General features: G+C 42.8%; 2 protein-coding genes across 6 annotated transcripts in view; one reads left to right on the top strand and one right to left on the bottom strand.

Annotated features, from left to right (window-relative positions):
* Positions 1-3,740, top strand: part of ash2l (ash2 like, histone lysine methyltransferase complex subunit) — a 13,072-nt gene extending 9,332 nt beyond the window's left edge. For both annotated transcript variants that reach the window (XM_054756564.1, XM_054756565.1), the window contains 5 exons: positions 63-256; positions 322-414; positions 2,787-2,885; positions 2,952-3,011; positions 3,089-3,740. In XM_054756564.1, coding sequence (XP_054612539.1) covers positions 63-256; positions 322-414; positions 2,787-2,885; positions 2,952-3,011; positions 3,089-3,196 — 554 coding nt within the window. In that variant the 3' untranslated portion in view covers positions 3,197-3,740. The remainder of the gene's footprint in view (positions 1-62; positions 257-321; positions 415-2,786; positions 2,886-2,951; positions 3,012-3,088) is intronic.
* Positions 3,058-21,205, bottom strand: LOC129169796 (G protein-coupled receptor kinase 6-like). 4 transcript variants are annotated; one of them, XM_054756561.1, is made up of 16 exons: positions 20,972-21,205; positions 20,655-20,900; positions 20,229-20,318; positions 20,044-20,156; positions 13,923-14,000; positions 13,740-13,837; positions 13,559-13,651; positions 13,413-13,476; positions 13,121-13,261; positions 12,755-12,945; positions 12,645-12,682; positions 12,376-12,465; positions 9,248-9,456; positions 9,035-9,172; positions 5,202-5,339; positions 3,058-5,122 (listed from the first exon to the last, which is right to left on the bottom strand). In XM_054756561.1, exons 2-16 carry the CDS (start codon positions 20,887-20,889, stop codon positions 4,961-4,963), a joined length of 1,878 nt encoding a protein of 625 aa, XP_054612536.1. In that variant the 5' UTR covers positions 20,890-20,900; positions 20,972-21,205; the 3' UTR covers positions 3,058-4,960. The 4 variants fall into 4 exon arrangements, with proteins under 4 accessions (XP_054612536.1, XP_054612535.1, XP_054612537.1 ...); XM_054756560.1 differs by having other exon boundaries at positions 20,655-21,205; XM_054756562.1 differs by having other exon boundaries at positions 20,229-20,367; positions 20,655-21,204.

Genomic DNA, 21,205 nt, shown 5'->3' with positions numbered 1-21,205 from the left:
GCTAGCTCGCCCCCTGTAGACTTTGTTTAACCGCTAGGCTGCATCTTTGTGTTGTTTCCAAGGCAACCTGCAGGCACCGCTGGGCTATGATAAGTTCAGCTACTCGTGGCGCAGCAAGAAGGGTACACGCTTCCATCAGTCCATGGGGAAACATTACTCGTCGGGATACGGTCAAGGAGACACGCTGGGCTTCTTCATCGAGCTGCCAGACAACACGGAGACAGCCAAGGCGCTTCCTGACACCTACAAGGACAAGGTGACGCCCTGCCCCACACCGCCCACTGTGCACCGCGGCCTTTCTGACAAGCTATGTTTTTCCAGGCGCTCATCAAGTTCAAGAGCTACCTGTATTTTGAGGAGAAGGATTACGTGGACAAAGCAGAGAAGAGCCTGAAGGCCATGAGCCCCAGCAGGGTGAGAATGCTACAAAGCTGGGGTGTCCAAACGTTTTCCTCCAGTGAGGGCAACTTTGCCACTTTGATATTTTGTAAAGATATGTTGAGAAGTTAGATCTTTTTCATAAGAAAAAGTACATCTCAGCCTTGTCATATTGGTGAAAAAGCATCTTATTAATTAGGGATGTCCCCGTCCGATCTTCAGGGTTGGGATCGGCTGTTGATCCACTGTATTTTGAAGATCGAATAATATCGGCTTCTGCCACAAGATCAGACCGACCCGGTTGCCGTATAACATTCGTAACTCTGAGCCGCACTCCAACACCGTGGGTGCAGTAATGCGCCTCATAGTTGGTTGCCACTCGACTCCTGCCACCCGGAAGAAGACGAAAACGCAACACCACCATGCAGACATGTCCGCGGTGTAGCGTGGTGAGGTTAGTTTCATGTTTGATATTTGGCTCCGTAGCTACAGCGGTAGTTCCCCCTCACTGTGCCCGGACTGCTGTGTCATGGTGCGGGGAGCTCTCAGTGGAAGTGCCGCTGTAAGTGCTGGTTGTTTGTACGAGGAACCGTCAATAAACTATTGACTATATGACTATTGCATTGAAGACCGTTTGTTTAAAAAAAAAAAAAAAAAAAAGTGTCGTATCCTAAATCACACCACAAATTGATCTATAACCATGTCCTATGATGAGCCCTACCCTAAAAGTATTTTGCACACCCATTTTTTCCAATTTTATCTTTTATTGGATGGACTTTTATTGGATTTTGTATTGGATTAGGGACCTGACTCACAGAGGTTTGTTACAAAAGCCAAACAGTATTGTTGGTCATGCTGTGGAATAAAAAAGTACATTTCAGCAATACTTCGCTTGCATTCTTTGTAATGCTTTGAAGAGCTATTTTTATGACCATATTCAATTCCACAAATTCATCTTTGTAACAAAAGGTAATTATTAAAAAAATAAAAAATGATCGGTACTGGATTGAATCAGTTCGGCAAGTCTATAATAAAAAAATTGGATTGGATCGGAAGCCAAAAAATGTTGACTGGGACATCCCTACTGTTAATATCAGCATCGCTTTGTTCCCCCATTTTTGCAGTTTTTTTTTGGTTGTTTTAATTTTCAAAATATCTTGTCTTAAAAAAATCTTTGTCAATGTTCTTTTTGTAATATTATGACTTTATTCCCATAATATTTTGACTTTATTTCCATAGTATTGTAGCTTTTTAGCCAACTTATTTTTTCAAAATAAATTATCATTTTCTTTTATATTTGTTTCTCATAATATTCTGACTTTTACAAATTATTTAAAATTATTTTAAAGGTATTTTTTTCATCTAATATTTCAACTCTGAAACTAAAATTACATTTTTTGGGTAATTTATTCTCATAAAATTACAACTTTTTTCATTAAAATACACCTTTTTTTCTCTTTAATATTTTGACTTTATTCTTATAAAATTACTGTTTTTTCCATTTGTGCGTGTTTTTTTTTTTCTTTCCAAATATCTTCTTGTAAATGTAATTATGATCGGCACAGCGTCTGCAGTAATGCGGTCGCTGTACCGGACCGTCGTGGGGAAGAGAGAGCTGAGCCGTAAGGCAAAGCTCTGTTTACCCCCCGCCCCCATCTATGTTCCCACCCTCACCTATGGTCATGAGCTTTGGGTCGTGAACGAGATGGTGGATGCAAGCTGCTGAAATGAGTGTCCTCCGTAGGGTGGCTGGACTCACCCTAAGAGAGAGGGTGAGGAGCTCAGAGTAGAGGCGCTGCTCCTTCACATGGAGAGGAGCCAGCTGAGGTGGCTCGGGCATCTACTCCGGATGCCTCCCGGACGCCTCCCCAGTGAGGTGTTCCGGGCACGCCCGGTCAGGTGAAGGCAGACCTAGGACACGCTGGAGGGATTATGTCTCACAGCTGGCCTGGGAACGCCTTGGTGTCCTCCCGGTGGAGTTGGATGATGTGGCCGTGAACCGGGAAGTCTGGACTTCCCAACTGAGACTGCTGCCCTGGCGACCCGCATAAGCAGAAGAAGATGGATGGACTTTATTCTAATGTTATAACTTTTCCCGCAACCTAATTGTTCAAAAATTAAAATTACAACTTTGTTGTTTTGTTTTGACATAATACGACACATTTTTTGTTAATATGTGTTAGTTATTTTTCCTCATAAATTGAAATTATTCTCGTAAAATTACATATTTTTTTCTCAGATTACAACTTTTCTTTAATATTTTGACTTATAAAATTCATCTTGTTAAATTGCATTTTGCTGTTTTGTTTTTTAGTTTTCATGATGATATTTTAAAAGTAAAAAAACAACTAGCATAAATCCTTCAAGTCCACTTGGACGCTGATGATGCTGACTGTGCACACCGGCAGATGATCTTCTACAAGAATGGGGTGAGCCAAGGCGTGGCCTTTGAGAACCTGTTTGAAGGCCTCTACTTCCCTGCCATCTCCCTCTACAAGAGCTGCACGGTCGGTCCCGCCTCTCCGTCCTCCGTCCGTCCTTTCCGTCCCTGACTTGGCATCTTCTCTCCTCAGGTGTCCGTCAACTTCGGCCCACATTTCAAACATCCCCCAAAAGACATCCGTTACAAGCCGGTGAGAGCTCGCCCCCACCCCACCCCACCCCACCCTCACACGACCTTCATGTCTCAGCACTTCCTCCTCTCCCTCAGATGAGCGACATGGGCTGGGGCGCCGTCATCGAGCACACGCTGGCCGACACGCTCTACCACGTGGAGACCGACGTGGACGGGCGACGCAGCCCGCCGTGGGAGGGGTGAGCCCCCGCCTCCCCCTCACACATCTGTGGAAACAGGCAGCTGGTTTTATCACCATTATCAATATTTACACTCTGTAGCAGACACCTCTTCTAATTGCTTCATTTTTATTTAAAATACGTTTAAATAAAAACGAATTAGTGTGACAAGAGCAGACATTCGTCAGCCTTTTGCGTTAGAGCAGGGGTGTCCAGACTGGCCAGCGAGGGCCGCGTACGCCAAAATCAAAGAATATGGGGGACATGTAGATACGCTAACAAGTTATTTATGTTTCAAGACGAACCTAATTTTGCAAAAATTGAAACTTTCTTCTTTGTTTCGTTACTAAAATTGCAGAAATTGTGGAAATATTTTTTCTTATTCTTTTTCATGTTTTTGTCATCATTTTCTAATATTAATATCTGCTGCAAATGGCCGCCTGTCCACACTTTGGACACCCCTGCAATGACACACAAGACACGTACGGATGTGTTGCTCCACCGTCTTCTCACTGTGTGCATTTTTTTTTAAAGGACGCAAATAAAAGTATGCCATGTTCTGTTTAAAATGAGCTTGGACCTTTTGTCAAACTTGCCACAACTACTAAAGGGATTTTCTTAGAGACAAAAAACAAGTCTTTACTTAGCTACATTTGTACAGTTTATTTACAAGGCAGCTGTGGTGTCACTGACTGGCTGCAGCTGGGAGCTACAACACAAGCTTGCAATATGCTGACAAAGCACGTCTGATGTGCAGCAGACTGCATCTGCCAGGCAGTCTCTTCCTGCCCTCAAGTAATGCGAGGACAGAATTCCCCACTTGAAGACGTTGGAGGGCAGGGTCGTCTGTCGTCCGACAGACAGAGGACACTCAGCCGGACGGGTTTAAAAAGGGTACGCACGATATATTTGTTTTCCAAACTGATACCGACGATATCTGTTTCTCAAGATACTGATAGCCGACAGTTTTAATGTCTGCTTTTTGAAAAATTATATGTAAGAAGGAGGTAAGAAGGACGGAATAAATTAGGATTTGACCAAGTGTACCTGCTGATTTGTCCTGATCAAATGTCATGAGTATAGAGGGGGAGGAGCCACCTGCTGTGGCCCAGCAAGGTGCACTGTATTCGAGCACACGCTCCGAGCAGCCGGTGTGCTGCTACGTAGGGCGCGAGGAGACCCTTTTTTTTTTCTTTTTTTTCATAACACTGTGACATTATTCCCGTAATGTTTTGACTTGTAACATCACAACTCTTTTCCCCAACCGAAATTTCCAAAGATTTCGACTTTATTCTTTAATTACTAATATTGTGAAAATTACTATTTAATATGAATGTTATGACTATATTTTAATATTTCTACTTTATTCTGGTAAAATTACTGCTCTTTTTTCCATTTTTTAAATTTTTCTTGTTTAACTGTATTACAGTTTAACAGAGGTCAGGAGAAGCGACGTGTAGAGTGGGAAGAGCCACCTAGCGTTGCCCAGCAAGGTGCACTGTATTCGGGCGTACGTTGAGAGCGGCCGGTGTGACGCTGCGGAGGTCTCTGGCAGACCTTTTGCGCTTTTCAAATGCCGTGGCACAACAAGCCCCAGGCGTGTTAGCGATGGTGCTTTCAGGTAGCCGATAAGGTTTTCTGTGTGCTCGACGGGGTTCGTTTGATTTGCTCACCCCCGAACAGTACAGGTAATCTCGCGTCATTGGAGCGTTTTTAACATTTTTAAATTGTTATGGGAGCTATGGATTTATCAGTATGCTATCATAATTCCCTCTTATCAGCTCGCTAATTATCGTGCACCCCTGGTTTCAAATTTGCGCATGATTTTTTTGAGCAGGCTACGTCTTCGACCCCCAGTCCCGTGAGAAGACAACTCCGGAGTCAAGTCTGGAGGTCGACTGCCGCCAGGTCCAAAAACGTTAAGCTCGCTGAAACATCCCGTCTGGATCATCTGCACCGAGAAGCAAAGACAGGCCGTCAGTCGGACCCCCGCACGGCAGCGTCACGTGCGCACCGAGACGTCACGCCACCTCGTTCTGCCACGCTGTGGGAACGCTGCCCGTGTTGAACTGCGCGTAGAAGCGGTCATCTGTGCAGTCCAGCGTGACCCCCCTCACGGTGGAGAACTCGTCGATGTCCAGCATGTCGCTGCAGTACACCATCCTGGGCTGCGCAACCACAAACACACACCGCTGTCACTTCCAGGTGAAAGCACACCTTGAAAAACACACTAACATTTCTTGTGATATCATTTCCAATCCGATATGGAGTAAAATTCAGCTCGATACCGTCCGCTACTCATACTTGTCCAAATTCACTTAATGTGCCTGGTAAATTTTAAAAGGTAGTATTTCATGTCATAGCATAAGAATACAAGACAATTAATACAGTCATAATATAATTACCTTTTCTGTTTTTTTGTCTGTTTATGTTCAAAATAACTTGAAAAGTTCTGAATGGATTTAGATGAAATTTTCAGCAGTTGTCGGAAAGGGATACATTTTAGAACGGATTACATTTTGGGGGTGATCTAAAGTTCAGAATTTTCCTAAAATTCATCCTTTTGTCTGAATTACCGCTACTACTGCCACATTTCTCTTGCTAGCATGCTAACATTAGCATAGTAGCATTTTTAGCCATTTTAATAGCTAAACACTTTACTTAGCATTATTATGCTACGCATTAGCGTGCTAATGTTAATATGTTAGCATTGCTAGCATGCTAACATGAGCAGGAGCATTTTTAGCCATTTTCATAGCTAGACACTTTACTTAGCACTATTATGCTACGCATTAGCGTGCTAATGTTAGTACGTTAGCAGTTAATAACAGCATAGTAGCATTTTTAGTCATTTTTATAGCTAGACACATATAAACACTTATCACTATTATGCTAGGTGTTAGCATGCTAACGTTTAGCATGTTAGCATTGCTAGCATGCTAACATTACCATAACAGCATTTCTAGCCGTTTTCATAGGTAAACCACTGATCTAAAAAAAAAGACTGGATTGAGCAACCTATTGTTTTCACGCGCCAAAATTTGAAGTCAGGTTTTTTCGATTGCCGCCATCTTGGTGAGACCACCTTACGCGCCACAGCTTTGTGATTGTGCTGGTATACGAACGCAGAATTAGTGAAAAATCATCAAAAACATCAGGAGTGCCAGTGAAGGAAGCGAGGATGAGGAAACACAACTTAAAAAGCACTTCCCAAGAACCTTCCACTCGTAAGTACTTTTACTTGGCACCTTTTTTTGACCTGATATATGTGCCACTACTTGAACGGCTTTGCTTTGAAAAGTTCTCGAAATGTAACCAAAAGTTAAAGTATGAACTTTGATGGGTGGTTTTGCAAGAATTTTCTAGTTACACCTTCTTGTAACAACTACGCCTTTTTTTGGTGCCTAGCCTAGCAATCAATGATAAAATTATTTCTATGCAGTTTTTTACAGTAGGCTTTGAGTATTTGCACTTATCTAATGTCTTTTTGTACCAAAAAACAGCTTTTTTAAAAGCTACCACAACTACCAAGTTACATTCATTCTGATACCACACATGATTCACGCAAAGGTAGAAGACATGTGACAAAATTTCTGCTTTCTTCCTGCCTTAACCTTATCCTGAGATAAAAAAAATAATGGTTTACCGTAGGAAAATAATTAGACAAAGATAGACTTTAAATTCCATACGTAAACAATGTTTGCAGGCTGCCACACAGCCAATTTTTTGTCCGTCTCAAAGCTAAAATACATCTTACTAGCTTGATAAATGACACAAAAGCGTATAAATCTGAGTAGTTATAACCTTTAGCAGTTGATTTTGGTGGCTATACGATCAATCGAAGTTTTACCAGTGCGTTGCCATACTGTTGTCTCACAGCAAAGAGGTCTCACCAAGATGGTCGCCGCAAATTTCCATTGGCTTCAAAAATAAAACAATAGAAGCTCGATCCAGTCTTTTTTTTAGATCAGTGAGGTAAACGCATAAATCAACACTTTGCACTATTATGCTAGGTGTTAGCATATTAGAGTTGCTAGCATGCTAATGTTAGCATGCTAGCATTTTTATCAGTTTTCATAGGTTGACTATTACATAAACTCTTAGCACTATCATTTTAGGTGTTAGCATGCTAACATAGTATGTATGATGTGGAGTGCCTTTCTCGTTTAAGTTAGTGATTTATTTTAAACCCTGAAGTATATTGAAGTAGCAGGGTGATTTACAATGTAGTCAAACTAATATACAACAACAGAAAAAGAAAAGCAAATTGATAAAACCATTAAAATAAATGAGTAATTATTACAAACTACTTTAACAATGAAAACTTTATTCACAATTCACGCATGGCACCGTTTGCAATCGCTCATCGTTTCAACAGACATACATTCCCTCAAATGACTAAAGTGTCGATGTTTTGATTGGAGAAGCATGAGGAGCTCGTATTGGAAGCCTTGATATTTCAGTCTCGAGCCGCACATTACTACATTACCTTAACACTGCATGACGTCAGCCATAGCATGTCCGACATGATAGCGGGAAAAAAAGTGCTCCTCTTGTGTGGAAGTGGTACATTTTGTGGCTTCATAAGATTAGAAGAAATACATTTGAGGTGCTAGCTTGTTAACTGCAGCATAAGAGTGGTGCAATGTGTTTTAAACAATGAATAATAGGAGTGTAAAGGTAACTACAGGGGTGTTATTTCATGTCTACAGGGCTCTAATAATGTTAATAAGCGTTTTACAGTAGACCCTTTGCTAATGATACACTAAGATACACAATTTCCTTGTTTGACATAATGGCAAAATCAAGCCTGATGAGGGGGGAAATAAAAATGAGCAGGAACGTGTTGATGTTGGAACGGTCGTTTGGAATCCGGTGAGAAATGTGGAAGTAGTTGCTGAATGCCTTTGATCTAATTAGAGCATGTCGGGAAAAGTGGGGAATTTTTGCGCTGTGGATAATAGTACGAGTGTCCTGACTTAGTTGAGGCAGTTGATGTTGGAATGAGGTGAATCGGTTGAGAAATGTGGAAGTGGTAGCATTCCTTCAGAGGTAATTAGTTTTCTGGAAAAGTGGGAGTTTTGGGGAAAAAAATTAAAAAAATGTAAATGTGAAAAATAGGTTGCATTCATGTCTGGATTGTGCTGAACGAGTTGATGTCGGAATTGTTAGAATTGGTTGGAAGATGTTCAAGTATTTGGAGTAATTAAGATGAAAGGAAAAGTGGGAATGTGATAATTGTTAGTTTGAAACGCTGGACATGTGGAATGGTTTGAATCGGTCGAGAAACGCGTGACGGGTGGAAGTTTGAAAAATGAAGCAGGAGTCAGAAAACGGCGGAATAAGAATGAATTGACGGAAGGCGGCGGAGAATTTAATGTGTGAGCGTTGACACATAAAGCAATGAGAGCGTGTCAACTCCAACTTCCTTTCCTTCGCTGACGACCTCCTCGACATGTTTTGCAATCAAGCAAAAATGTGACAAACAGCAAAATGTTGGGAGAAAGCGTACCACAAGCTACCCAGCATGCCTTGCGGTGGGAATATATGGGGGGTGTTGAGTTTTTGGGCATGGGTATTGTGCGTAGATATTTATTGATATGCCCACATGGTGCAGTAGGTAGGTCACTTTGTCCGTGGTGTGTGTTGACGTGTCGTGTCGTGTCGTGTCGTGTCGTGTCGTGTTGTGTTGCGTGCCACGGTACGGTAGCACTGCAAGTCATGTTGCCTACACTTGTTAAAGGTTTAAAGAGCAAGGCGGCCTCCAACCTGGACGAATGGGCCACAACTCCAGCTAGCTGTTGGTTGTACGGTTTAAAGACGATGCTAGCAACGTTGACGTGTTGATAGGCTGAATACTTGCATCAGGTGTAAAAGGAGGGTTGACAAGCCCCGCCTCCAGCATCCGGAAGTTGATTTCTCGGAAGAAGGGATGCGACTGAACTTCTCTCCCTCCCGCCGCCTTGCATCCCAGCCTGGTCTTGGGGTCTTTGATGAGCAGCTGCAAGACAGCGGGGTGGTGTTTGGTTGGATGGTTTCCATGACAACGCTGACATTGAGGAACGCGTGGTGGCACCTGGGAGCAGATGTCCTTGGCCGTCTGGCTGAAGCGGTCACTGTACTCCTCCTTCAGCGTCAGGATCTTCAGCTCCAAGTGCACCTTTTTGAAGGGCTTGCCCCGCGTCCGGAACAGCGGCTGACCCGCCGTCATTTCGTAGATGAGGCAGCCGAGGCCCCACCAGTCGGCGCTGAAGCCGAAGTGCTCGTAGGCGATCACCTCTGGAGCTGCACGCCATCAGCAGGGGAGAGGAATGTTGTGTTCAGCTACATCAGGGGTGTCCAAAGTGTGGCCCGAGGCTGGGTTTTGGTTTTTTTTAGTTCTTTTGTGGACCCGCAGCACATTCAAAAAATATCATTTAACACAAAAACTGGGATATTGCGAGAATAAAGTCATAGTATTAAGACAAAAAAGTTGTCATTTTACAAGAATAACATCGTGATATGAGGGGGACAAAGACGTAATATTACGAGAAACTGAACAATGAATAAAGGTGGCTTTTTTGGAAAATGAGGTTACCAGAATAAAGTCACCACTATGAGAAGAACATTTACGAGAGGAAAGCTGAAATAGTTGGGAAAAAACTGCTGTCGTTTTATGAGAATAAAGTCCAAATACTAAGAGATATGAGGAAACACGTCATTTTAGTAGCGTAAAGTTGAAATATTTAAAGACATTTTTTTAACAAGTCGTAATATTATGAGGGACAAAGAAAACAACGAACAAAGTTGTCATTTTTGGAAAATGAAATAAAATGTATAGTTATGAGAATAAATTCTAAATGTTATGGGAATGAAGTCATGATTTTACCAGAATAAAGTCAAAACATCAAGACAAAATAAACTTGTAATGTTATGGGGAAATAATAGAAGCATCTTCTTCTTCTCCTTTGGGCTTTTCCCTTCAGGGGTCGCCACAGCCAATCAATGGCCTCCATCTAAGCCTGTCTTCTGCATCCTCTTCTCTCACACCAACTACCTTCATGTCCTCTTTCACTACATCCATAAACCTCCTCTTTGGTCTTCCTCTCGGCCTCCTGCCTGGCAGTTCCAAACTCAGCATCCTTCTACCTATATATTCCCTATCTCTCCTCTGGACATGTCCAAACCATCTCAGTCTGGCCTCTCTGACTTTATCTCCAAAACCTCTAACATGTGCTGTCCCTCTGATGTACTCATTCCTGATCCTATCCTTCCTGGTCACTCCCAGAGAGAACCTCAGCATCTTCATCTCTGCTACCTCCAGCTCTGTCGCCTGTCTTTTCCTCATGGACACTGTCTCTAGACCAAACACCACCACAGTTTCCTTTCCTATCACACATCACACCTGACACTTTTCTCCACCCGTACCATCCTGCCTGTACACGCTTCTTCACCTCTTTTCCACACTCTCCATCGCTCTGGACTGTTGACCTTAAGTACTTCAAATCCTCCACCTTCTTGAGCTCGTCTCCCTGTAAGCTCACTCTTCCACTTGGGTCCCTCTCATTCCCACACATGTACTCTGTCTTACTGCGCTAACCTTCATTCCTCTCCTTTCCAGGGCAAACCTCCACCTCTCTAGCTTCTCCTCTCTAGCGAACAAGAAGGGGCTCAGAGCTGATCCCTGATGCAGTCCCACCTCCACCTTGAACTCCTCTGTCACACCTACAGCACACCTCACCACTGTCTTCCAGTCCTTTTTCCCCCCAGTTTAGATCTGATGTGTTTTCCAAGTGTTCCTTTAATTTTTTTGAGCAGTGTATTAAGATAAAAGAATTGTAACCTCATGACAAAAAGTTCAAATTTTCTGAGAAAAATGTAATTTTATGAGAAAAACTAACATGATTTTAGTAGCATAAAGTCAAAATTTAGATGTGACATGAGAAGCCAAGAAAACAAGTCATTGAGGAAAAAGTTAGAATATTATGAGAATAAAGTCATAATTAGGAGAAGAAGGTTCACAAGAAGAAGAAGAAGACAAAATAGTTGGAAGATTAGTATTTCAAGAAGACAGACTGGAAACAACAGCTGTCAATTTTATGAGAATAAAAAATTGTAATTTTACGAGAACAATGTCATGAGGGAAAATAACAAAAATAAATAATATAATTTTAACAGCATTAAGTTGAAATATTTAAGAGAGATTTTTTTTTTTTTAATGAGGTTGCAGAAAAAGTTCCAATGTTAAGAGAATAAAGTGCCAATATGGTGGGAATATTGTCATAATTACGAGAACATTTCCAGCAAGCAAGTTGAAGAAAATGGTAAAAATGGTCTCACTTTTATAGCGCTTTGACGCTGTTAGCACATTCACCTGCCGATGACAGCATGAGTGGCTTCAAGAAGCTGTTCTGTTTTTATGAAGTAACATCATGAGAAACAAACAACAAATAAAGCTGCCGTTTTTGCTTGCGGAAAGAGCTATGCGAATAAAGTCCAAACACTACTACAGGAATATTGTCATTGTCACGACGAGAAGAACATTTACAGCAAAGTCAGTTGGAAAAAGTATATTAAAAGTAGAAAAGCACCGGGAGAGCGCAGATCCCCCATATTGTGATTTACAGCATAAATATGAGTCTTGTTTGATGTACATACAGTATTTACATTCCTTGTATATTTAAGAAGAAAGTTGAAATGTTTAGAAAATTTAAAAAAAGAAATAAAAAAGAACAAATTGGGGGAAAAAACAAAATATAACAAAAATAACAAAATAAAGTCAAAATATCAAGGGGGAAAAAGGCACAATTTCATGAGAATAAACTTGTAATATGAGGAAAAATAATTTCATAATTTTAGTAATATTAAAGAAAATGTTGATTTTTTTTAAGTGAAAATCATAATATTAAGAAAATGTATGATTATTATTTAAGAAGAAAGGAGAAATATTTGGCAAATAAAAAAAGAAACAGCAAAAATGGGAAAAAAAGAGCAAAGAGTGAAGTTGATATGAATAATATGCTTTTTTCTCGAAATAAACATACGTTGTTAGCATATCTGCATGTGTTTGCTTTTTCACGATGCGGCCCTCACTGGAGGAAAAGGTTTGGACACCCCTGGGCTACATCATCCAAACTTGACTTGCATGTTTTTACGTCAAAAGTGGTGCCGAGCGTGTTGCCCCCACACACCGGACACCAGCATCAGAGTTGGGACGGTACTGACCCATGTATCCCAGAGTGCCCACGCGGCCTTTCACCAGCTCCCCCTCGGAGACCCTGATGGCCAGGCCCAGGTCGGAGATCCTGATGTGTCCTGTAAAAATGTTTGTAGCTTTAAGTGACATTTCCTTTTGGACTAATTGGTGCTTCTCTCTCTCTCAACGTGTTCAAGTATGTCAGAACAGAGCAGGCTACGCCTAGATGACACAATTAGCCTTTATTTTTGGCGCAACCTGTTGTCATTCCAAAGCCAAATATAGCTAAGGTGCATACCGTGCTCATCGAGGAGAATGTTGTCGGGTTTTAGATCCCTGCGAGACAAGACAGAGTTTGGGTCAAAGGGTGCCGTTGTGAGGCGTGTGGGTGGGAAGGGCTGCGCTCACCTGTAAAGGATGGATTTGGCGTGCAGGTGCATGAGGCCGCAGCAGACTTCGGCGGCGTAGAAGCGCACTCGGTCGGCGTCCAAGCCGGCCACGCCCATGTTGTAAATGTGAAACTTCAAGTCGCCGCCGCTCATCATGGTCAGAACCAGACACAAGGTGTGCTTGGTCTCGTAGGCGTAAGCCAAGTTCACCTGCGGGCGGAAAAGCAGCGCGCTTTGCGTTACATCAGGGGTGTCCAAAGTGCGGCCTGGGGGCCGTTTTTAACTGTTTTATTTTTCATTCACTATGTGGCCCTCGCTGGAGGAGAAACTCTGCCTTCCATAAAAATGTTCCTGATGGATACGTTACGTTGGTAACGGGTCTCACCACAAAGCGGCTGTCCACGCTCTCCAGAATCTGCTTCTCGTTGAGCGCCATGGCCTCGCATCGCCTCTTCTTCACGTGCGTCTTCTCCAGCTTCTTGCAGGCGTACATCATCCCCGTGGCCCGCACCTGACACGCCCACACCTGAACCAGGAGAATATCCCTTTAGCTAACCGCATGGAAAATAACGTGAACCTGCGGGGTTCCTCAGGGTTCTGTTCTGGGTCCTTCGTGTTTACAATGTGGTTGAAGGTGGAAGGCAAGTTCCAATAAAAATACAGAAGAATCATGTTACCTCTCCAAAGCCCCCTTTGCCTAGCACTCGGTACTGTCGGAACATGTTCTTGGTGATGGGCCTCCTTGAGGACAAAGCCAGGACACATGACGCTTAGAAGACGTCTACATCAATCAATCAATCAGTCAATCACACAGCTGACTCACCTCTCCAGCATCTTCCACTGAAGGAAGCGGTCAAAGTACATGCTCTGCTGGTACTGATGGAAAGGTTCTCCACTCAGGTACCAATGTAGATCTCTAACGAACATGTGCATTAGTCCTTTCTCCTAACTGCATAACCCCCTTCTCAAACACCAGTGCACGCAGCGGTGGGGGGGGTACTTACTCCCTGCAGTCTCTGAAGACGTCTCCGCAAGGATCCACCTCCAGTTGCTGGATGCAGCTTGGTCTGTGTTTGGACACCTCAGGGATGAGCTGTTTGGACTGAGGAGACACTCAGGTGAGGACCAGCAACATACTGTACACACACACGGGGGGGGGGGGGTGTTGCTGGGTGTTGTCTTCCCACCTCCCGAGCGAGGAATCGTTCAATGATGCCGATTCCAAAGGAGCGTCTGTCCTCGTCATGCTGCATGTTGAAGTCATCCTGAAGACAAGAGGACACTCGTGTATTTATAGTATATACCACATACTGTATACGGTGGTGGGAAAAAGTGTTTGCCCCCTTCATGATTTCTCGTTTTTTTGCATTTTTTGTTTATCACACTTAAATGTTTCAGGTCATCAAACAAATGTAAATATTAGTCAATGACAACACAACTCAACACAAAATGTAAGTTTTAAATGAGACTTTTTATTATTAAGGGAGAAAAACAATCCAAAGCTACATGGTCCCTGTGTGAAAAAGTGATGGCCCCCTAAAGCTAATAAGTGGTTGGCCCCCCTTAGCAGCAACAACTGCAATCAAGCGTTTGTGATAACTTGCAATGAGTCTCTTACAGCGCTGGGGAGGAATTTTGCACAATTGTTGTTATTCAGCCACATTGGAGGCTTTTCCAGCATGAAGCGCCTTTTTAAGGTCATGCCACAGCATCTCAATAGGATTCAGGTCAGGACTTGGACTAGACCACTCCAAAGTCTTCATCCATTCAGAGGTGGACTTGCTGGTGTGATTTGGATCATTGTCCTGCTGCAGAACCCAAGTTGCTTTCAGCTTGAGGTCACCAACAGATGGCCGACATTCTCCTTCAGCAGAATTCATGCTTCCATTTATCACAGCAAGTCTTCCAGGTCCTGAAGACCATCACACTACCACCACCATATTTTACTACTGGTATGATGTTCTTATTCTGAAATGGCAGATGTAATGGGACACACACCTTCCAAAAAGTTCAACTTTTGAGTATTTTCCCAAAGGTCTTGGGGATCATCAAGATGTTTTCTGTTAAAATTGAGATGAGCCTTAATGTTTTTTTTGTTCAACAGTGGTTTTGGTCTTGGAACTCTGCCATGCAGGCCGTTTGTGTCCAGTGTCTTTCTTATGGTGGAGTCATGAACACTGACCTTAACTGAGGCAAGTGAGGCCTGCAGTTCATTGGATGTTGTTGTGGGGTCTTTTGTGACCTCTCGGATGAGTCATCATTGCGCTCTTGGGGTCATTTTGGTTGGCCGGCCACTCCTGGGAAGGTTCACCACTGCTCCATGTTTTGGCCATTTGTGGATAATGGCTCTCACTGTGGTTGGCTGGAGTCCCAAAGCTTTAGAAATGGCTTTATAACCTTTTCCACACTGATAGATCTCAATTCATCTCAATTATGTTATGTTTTAACGGGGGAGCAATCACTTTTCACACCCTAAGATCATATTTCTCCTCTCTTATAGAGAACTACTGTATGACATAGCAAGTTATTGTTAACTTTATGCATTATTTTAGCAGTTTGAAAATTTACTAAATCAGCAAATTTTAATATCTGCAATTTAAAAAATAACGGGTTTGTACGTTCTCTGTACGCGGCATTATGAATTATCCTCACCGATCTGTTTTGCAGTACATTGAGTGAGTGAAGATTTCTTTTATAATTATTAGCCCATATCTCCACACAATAAGTTAGATATGGTAATATCTACCAAAGAACAGTAAAAATGTGAAGTGATTTTTGAACAACAACATACTTTGCTTTGATCAATATTGAAGTATTTCTTGCCACCTTTTGTTGTATCTTTTTCATATGAGATTTCCAACTCATTTTTTCATCTATTATAAATCCCAGAAATTTATTTTCATTCACTCAAATAACCAAAGGTAAAAATAAAGTAAAATAATAACGACATCCATTTCATCTGGTTCGTCCTTATTGGCCACTGCCCTGGCATAGGACCTCGGTTTGATCCGAAGCCCCATCACGACCACATCGTTCATTCTCGTGTTCTGATCCATGTCATCTATGGTGGTTTTCAGTTGCTCAATGATTTTGTCTTTTTCTTCAGTCTCTTTTTTGAGAGTGGCTCTCAGTGCTGCATTACTTTCCTGTAAATCTTTATTCTCCACTCTCAGACCTTGAACTTCATCCTTCAAGTCCTGGGCCTTCTGCATTAAGGAACCCGTGTTTTGTTGCACGGGATCCAGCTTCATTACCTTCTCCTCAATAAGCTCCAGCCTCTTGTCAAGTTTCAGTAGCGTTTGTGCTAGGATATCATCTTGCTTTTCCGTGATCCTGGAACTTCTTCGTAGCTTTCTGCATTTGTACATCAACATGATTACTCAGTTGTCGCTTCCAATAGAGCATGTACTCATCGTCAGGTCTCGGCGGCGGAGGGGTGGGTACAAGACCCGCACCCCCGACCCCGCACTTCCATACCGAATCCGGAGTGCTTCGACCTGAACTGCTGAAGTCACCGTCAGATCCGCTTCTTTTCTCTTTTCTCTTTGGCATTATTGTGGTTGCTGAGCAACAACGTCTCGAGTGTTGTCAGTTAGCCGTTAGCTTGTTTTACACTGCCTTCGGTGTTTAATATTCGTTGTAACAGCGAGTTTGTGTCTCTCACCAGTCCTTGTTACAGCCGGAGATATCTCCTCAAGAAGACTCCAAGATGTTTTAAGAGTCCGGCTTCTTGAGCAGCCGCCGATTCAAAACCGCGGCTAGCTTGATGTGGTAACTACAATGATAACTACGTCAGATTTGATGTAAAGGGATATCAATTTTGGAAATATGGGCCATTATTTTATTCAAAAATAATATATTTAGTTTTGGAATGTTTAATGCAAGCGTCAACTTGTCCCACTTTGACAGTCCTTGAATGCACCTTCTCCGGTTCTCACACGGTGCACAGATAGAGAAATTCACACAGGTAGACTACTACACTACTATACTATACTACACTACTACTACTATGCTGTATTTTTACCCTTTTTCTTTCACCTCATATTTGCTCCCAAATGCTGATACGATGTGGGGATGCATAAAGGTAAGATTTGATGACCTTATTGTGCTAATGTGCATATTTGTGGTCCAGTCCAGGCTGGCATTGGTGGATGGTGGCTCTGTATGCGTTTAGTGCTCTTAATTTGATAGTGTTCCTGTTCCTGTTTTAGTTTAATACAATCGGTAATGAATAAGATCAATTAGATCGCTGTAATGTACGTATGTTTTACTGATGTCTCGATGACTAGCTAGTGTGCTGCCAATGCTAGCGCTGCCCCGTCATAGGTGTCCTCCGCTATGCCTGCCTTAACTAGCAGAAGTTTTAGCGTGCAGTTCAAAGCAAGAAATCAGCCGAGAGATGGCTTGCGTCTAAAAAAAAACCCCTGAAAAGTTGGGACACTCGTATGCCAAGGTACCACTGTATAAATTGAGGGAAAGGCTTTCTTGAGACGTCATCTGTACTTCTGTGAAGAAAGTGTCGGACGCTTCGCTCCTCATCCAAAGAGCTTCGTCAGCGAACTAATAAGTGCTGGTAGCCTAGGCCTTAAATACAGTAAGAGAGGGCGGAATTGGTGTGCCAACACCCTCCTCCTATGGTTCCTTACACTAAGACTGGGCGGAGTAATCCTGCCATTAGCACCTCCGAACAAAGGGAAGAGTAGCTCCCTGTAGTTGGGTATGAACGACTCTGATACTGGCTCGTTAGCATCTATTGTTCTGGCTCGGCCCTGGCTCCACCTCATTTGCAAGACTAAAAGCTGTGGGTTTTGGTCTCAGTAACCTGCTGAACACAGGGTCCAAATTAAACCTCACACCACCATTCCGATTCAATGATGGGTTCTGTTGTTTGACAAAAATAACTTCCTTTACTCTTTCAAACCATCTGTTTTCTTTGGCCAAAATCTTTACCTCGCTGTCCTCAAAAGAGTGATTGGTTGCTTTAAGGTGTAGATGTACTGCTGATTGAGGACCACTGTGTATCTGCCCTTATCAGCTGGTAAGATGGTGATGCTCTCATCTTTCTGCAGAGCCGCTAATGCTTTCCTCTCACCTCCCGTGATATTGGACGGTGGTGGTTTAGCACTACTGAGAAGGGCCGATATCCTCAGACGAAGGTCCCCTGCCTCTGTTCTAGAAAGGTTGTTGTTCCTGATGGCCGATTCAGCTGCTGTGATATAGTCTACTGTGGGTATCGTTTTAGGAGTCACTGAGAAGTTGAGACCCTTGGTTAATACTGCCTTCTCTGTCTCCGAGAGGCTTCTGTCTGACAGATTTTTGATCCAATTTTCTTCAGTATTGGTCTGATTCCACCCCTCCTTAGTGTTTATGACAAGCTGTGGTCGATTTTCCAATAGAAGTTTCTGGAATTTTCCCTTATGCCTTTCTTTGGTTTTGCTATGGTGCTTCTGTTAATTAAACCTCAAACCACCATTCCGATTCAATGATGGGTTCTGTTGTTTGATCACTCTTTTGAGGACAGTGAGGTAAAGATTTTGGCCAAAGAAAACAGATGGTTTGAAAGAGGAGTAAAGGAAGCCATTTTTGTCAAACAACAGAACCCATCATTGAATCGGAATGGTGGTGTGAGGTTTAATTTGGACCCTGTGTTCAGCAGGTTACTGAGACCAAAACCCACAGCTTTTAGTCTTGCAAATGAGGTGGAGCCAGGGCCAAGCCAGAACAATAGATGCTAACGAGCCAGTATCAGAGTCGTTCATACCCAACTACAGGGAGCTACTCTTCCCTTTGTTCGGAGGTGCTAATGGCAGGATTACTCCGCCCAGTCTTAGTGTAAGGAACCATAGGAGGAGGGTGTTGGCACACCAATTCCGCCCACTCTTACTGTATTTAAGGCCTAGGCTACCAGCACTTGTTAGTTCGCTGACGAAGCTCTTCGGATGAGGAGCGAAACGTCCGACACCTTCTTCACAGAAGTACAGATGACGTCTTAAGAAGCCTTTCCCTCGATGGACAACTCCTGTACGACTGAGAGCCTACACAGACGCACTGTATAAATGACAATAAAAAATACCGGCAGTGCTTCAGTACCTTCTCGCGTCTCTCTGGCAAGTCAACAACGACGTAGTCGGCGACAGTTCCAATCACAGCGACAGTAGAAACGAATAACTTTGGTCTTGTTGCGAGAGCCATCTGCCAGGGCTTGCAAGCTAAACTTAGCAATCAAAACCCTTTTCTTTTTCCATTTCAGCTCAGTATTTGCTCCGGCTTGTAACTCCACGGTCACCGTCACCGCTGCTTCCTCAAACTTTGGCGTCGGCCGAGGGTCAAACAGGCCGTGTGCACGTTAATCACGTGTTTAAAAAATAGTGCCATTAATGCATTAATAACGCATTGACTAATTTTAATTTTTCTAATTACAAGCTTATTCTTGTAAAATTGCGTTTTTTTCTTTTCATTTTTGTTGCATTATTTTTTAATTTTCCAACTATTGCAACTTTCTCCTTTCTTTCCTCATCTTGTAATTATGACTTTATTGGCATATTCTCGCAGCATTAACCTCTTCCCGCAACCTCATTTTCCAAAAATGACGACTTTGGTTTTTTTTCCCCACAACATTATGACTTTAAAAAATGACGTATTTCTTTAATATTTCAAAAATGGCATTGTTCTTCTGCATAATATTGCATTTTTCTCAGAAAATTATGATTTTTTTTCCTCGTTAGATGAAGACTTTTTTTCTCTTCATATTTCGACTTTGTTTTAGTAAAATGGCTGCTAATGTTCCCACTCTTTCAAGTGCCTTCTTATTAATGTTCTTCTTGTAATCGTGACTTTATTGCCATAATATTGGACTATTTCTTGTAATGTAACTTTTTCTGCAACCTAATTTACCAAAAATGACAACTTTGTTGCAGTCGTTTTGTTTTTCACAACATGATGACTTTTAAAAATAACTTATTTCTCTAACATGTCAACTTTACGCTACAAAAAGACGTTATTTTTCCTCATAATATTACGTTATACTCCGAAAATTATTTTTTTCTTTAGATTGCAATTTCTTTCTCTTAATATTTCGACTTTATCGTTTTTAAATTACTGCTAATTTTTCCATTTTTGCATTTTTTTTAGTTGTAGAATGTGAAAACAGCCCCCGGGCTACACTTTGGACACCCCTGTTCTATCATAACCATCTGGAGGATGCCTGGTGTGATTCGTTGTGGTTGTCTTCCACCATGCATGTGTGTGTGCGCACACATGCATGACATTTCCAGTGCTGTCTTGTGAAAAGCTTGCGTGGTGTGGTACCAGAGCCTGGTGGAGTTCCACGTGGTTCTGGAGGTCCCCGCGGCTCCGACAGAAGAGCTCAAAGAGTCTCCTGCCGATGGGCTGCTCCACGCACAGGTCAGTGTAGTCCCGCACTGACAGGGCCAAAATGACATGTGACATTAGCCAACTTTATGCAAACTCGCCAAGATGCTGACCCAACGCACCAATGCCAGCGGCCATGTTGGAGCAGAGGCTGATGTTGGGGAAGCGGAGCATCTCCTGCCATTTCCAGCTTCGACCTTTAATGCCTCCATCTGCGCACACACACACACACACACACACACACACAGAGGCCCAGCCAGCCTGTCAGCGTGTGTAAATGAGCTATTAATAGCAGTGAGGGAGCAGGTGAGCCAGTGGGACCGCATTGCTGTGACGTCACGGCCTCATTAGAGCAGCAGCACAGTGAGGAAACCAGACAAAGTCAATGTATTCAAACTACATTCAGCACCTAAAAGATCTCCAATGACAGCTACGCCCTCGTATAATAAAAACAATCATAACCATAGACTGGCTTGGAGGGAGGATCACGCCCAAGTCAAGAGTGGTCTTATCTCCAAATAAAAAGATGAGTAGCTGATTAGTCTTACCTTCTCTGGCTCTTACAAGCAGCCCGTTGGCCACCATGCTATCAATCTCCATGAAGGCATGTGTGTGTGTGTGAGACTTCAAGTGTGCACCTGCACATGATGCAGGTCCAATATCTCCCGTCAGGGGCGGAGTCCAGGTGTGCCATGCCCGTGTGGACACGCCCACCATCCTCGTGCAAGGTTTTTGCTTCCATTCATTTTTACCTGATCTGATCTTCGATGAAATGCTGGACATGCGTGTCCCATCTAAGTGTCAACAAGTCAGTGTTGTCATGTTTTCCCAATGCGACACTAAAACCCTTAAAAGAGACACTAACGTTGTTTCAGGGTATCTTGGGTGGAGAGTTAGTTGGAATAGAAGCAACTCAACGAGTGGCCGAGCTACTGGGTGGCCACCCTTGGTCACTCTCCGGCCAACCCACGGGCCTGCTAGACATTTCAGGTATCAACTTATTGCCCCCCCCACACACACACACACATTTACACTTAATAGTCACCTGCTAAGCTGTTGCTCTGATTTTATTTCCTGCTAACGACAATATCGTAGCAGG

This window comes from Dunckerocampus dactyliophorus, chromosome 17 (assembly GCF_027744805.1).
Source record: "Dunckerocampus dactyliophorus isolate RoL2022-P2 chromosome 17, RoL_Ddac_1.1, whole genome shotgun sequence".
Lineage (NCBI taxonomy): Eukaryota > Metazoa > Chordata > Actinopteri > Syngnathiformes > Syngnathidae > Dunckerocampus > Dunckerocampus dactyliophorus.
This window is presented reverse-complemented; position numbering and strand designations above follow the sequence as displayed.

Coding starts and splice junctions, on each gene's coding strand:
- LOC129169796 (XM_054756560.1), bottom strand. CDS start 20,889: ATGTCCAGCATTTCATCGAAGATCAGATCAGGTAAAAATGAATGGAAG. Junction 14,001..20,043: donor TGGAACTCCACCAGGCTCTG/GTACCACACCAC, acceptor TCTTGTCTTCAG/GATGACTTCAACATGCAGCA. Junction 12,683..12,754: donor GCCAAATCCATCCTTTACAG/GTGAGCGCAGCC, acceptor CTTGTCTCGCAG/GGATCTAAAACCCGACAACA.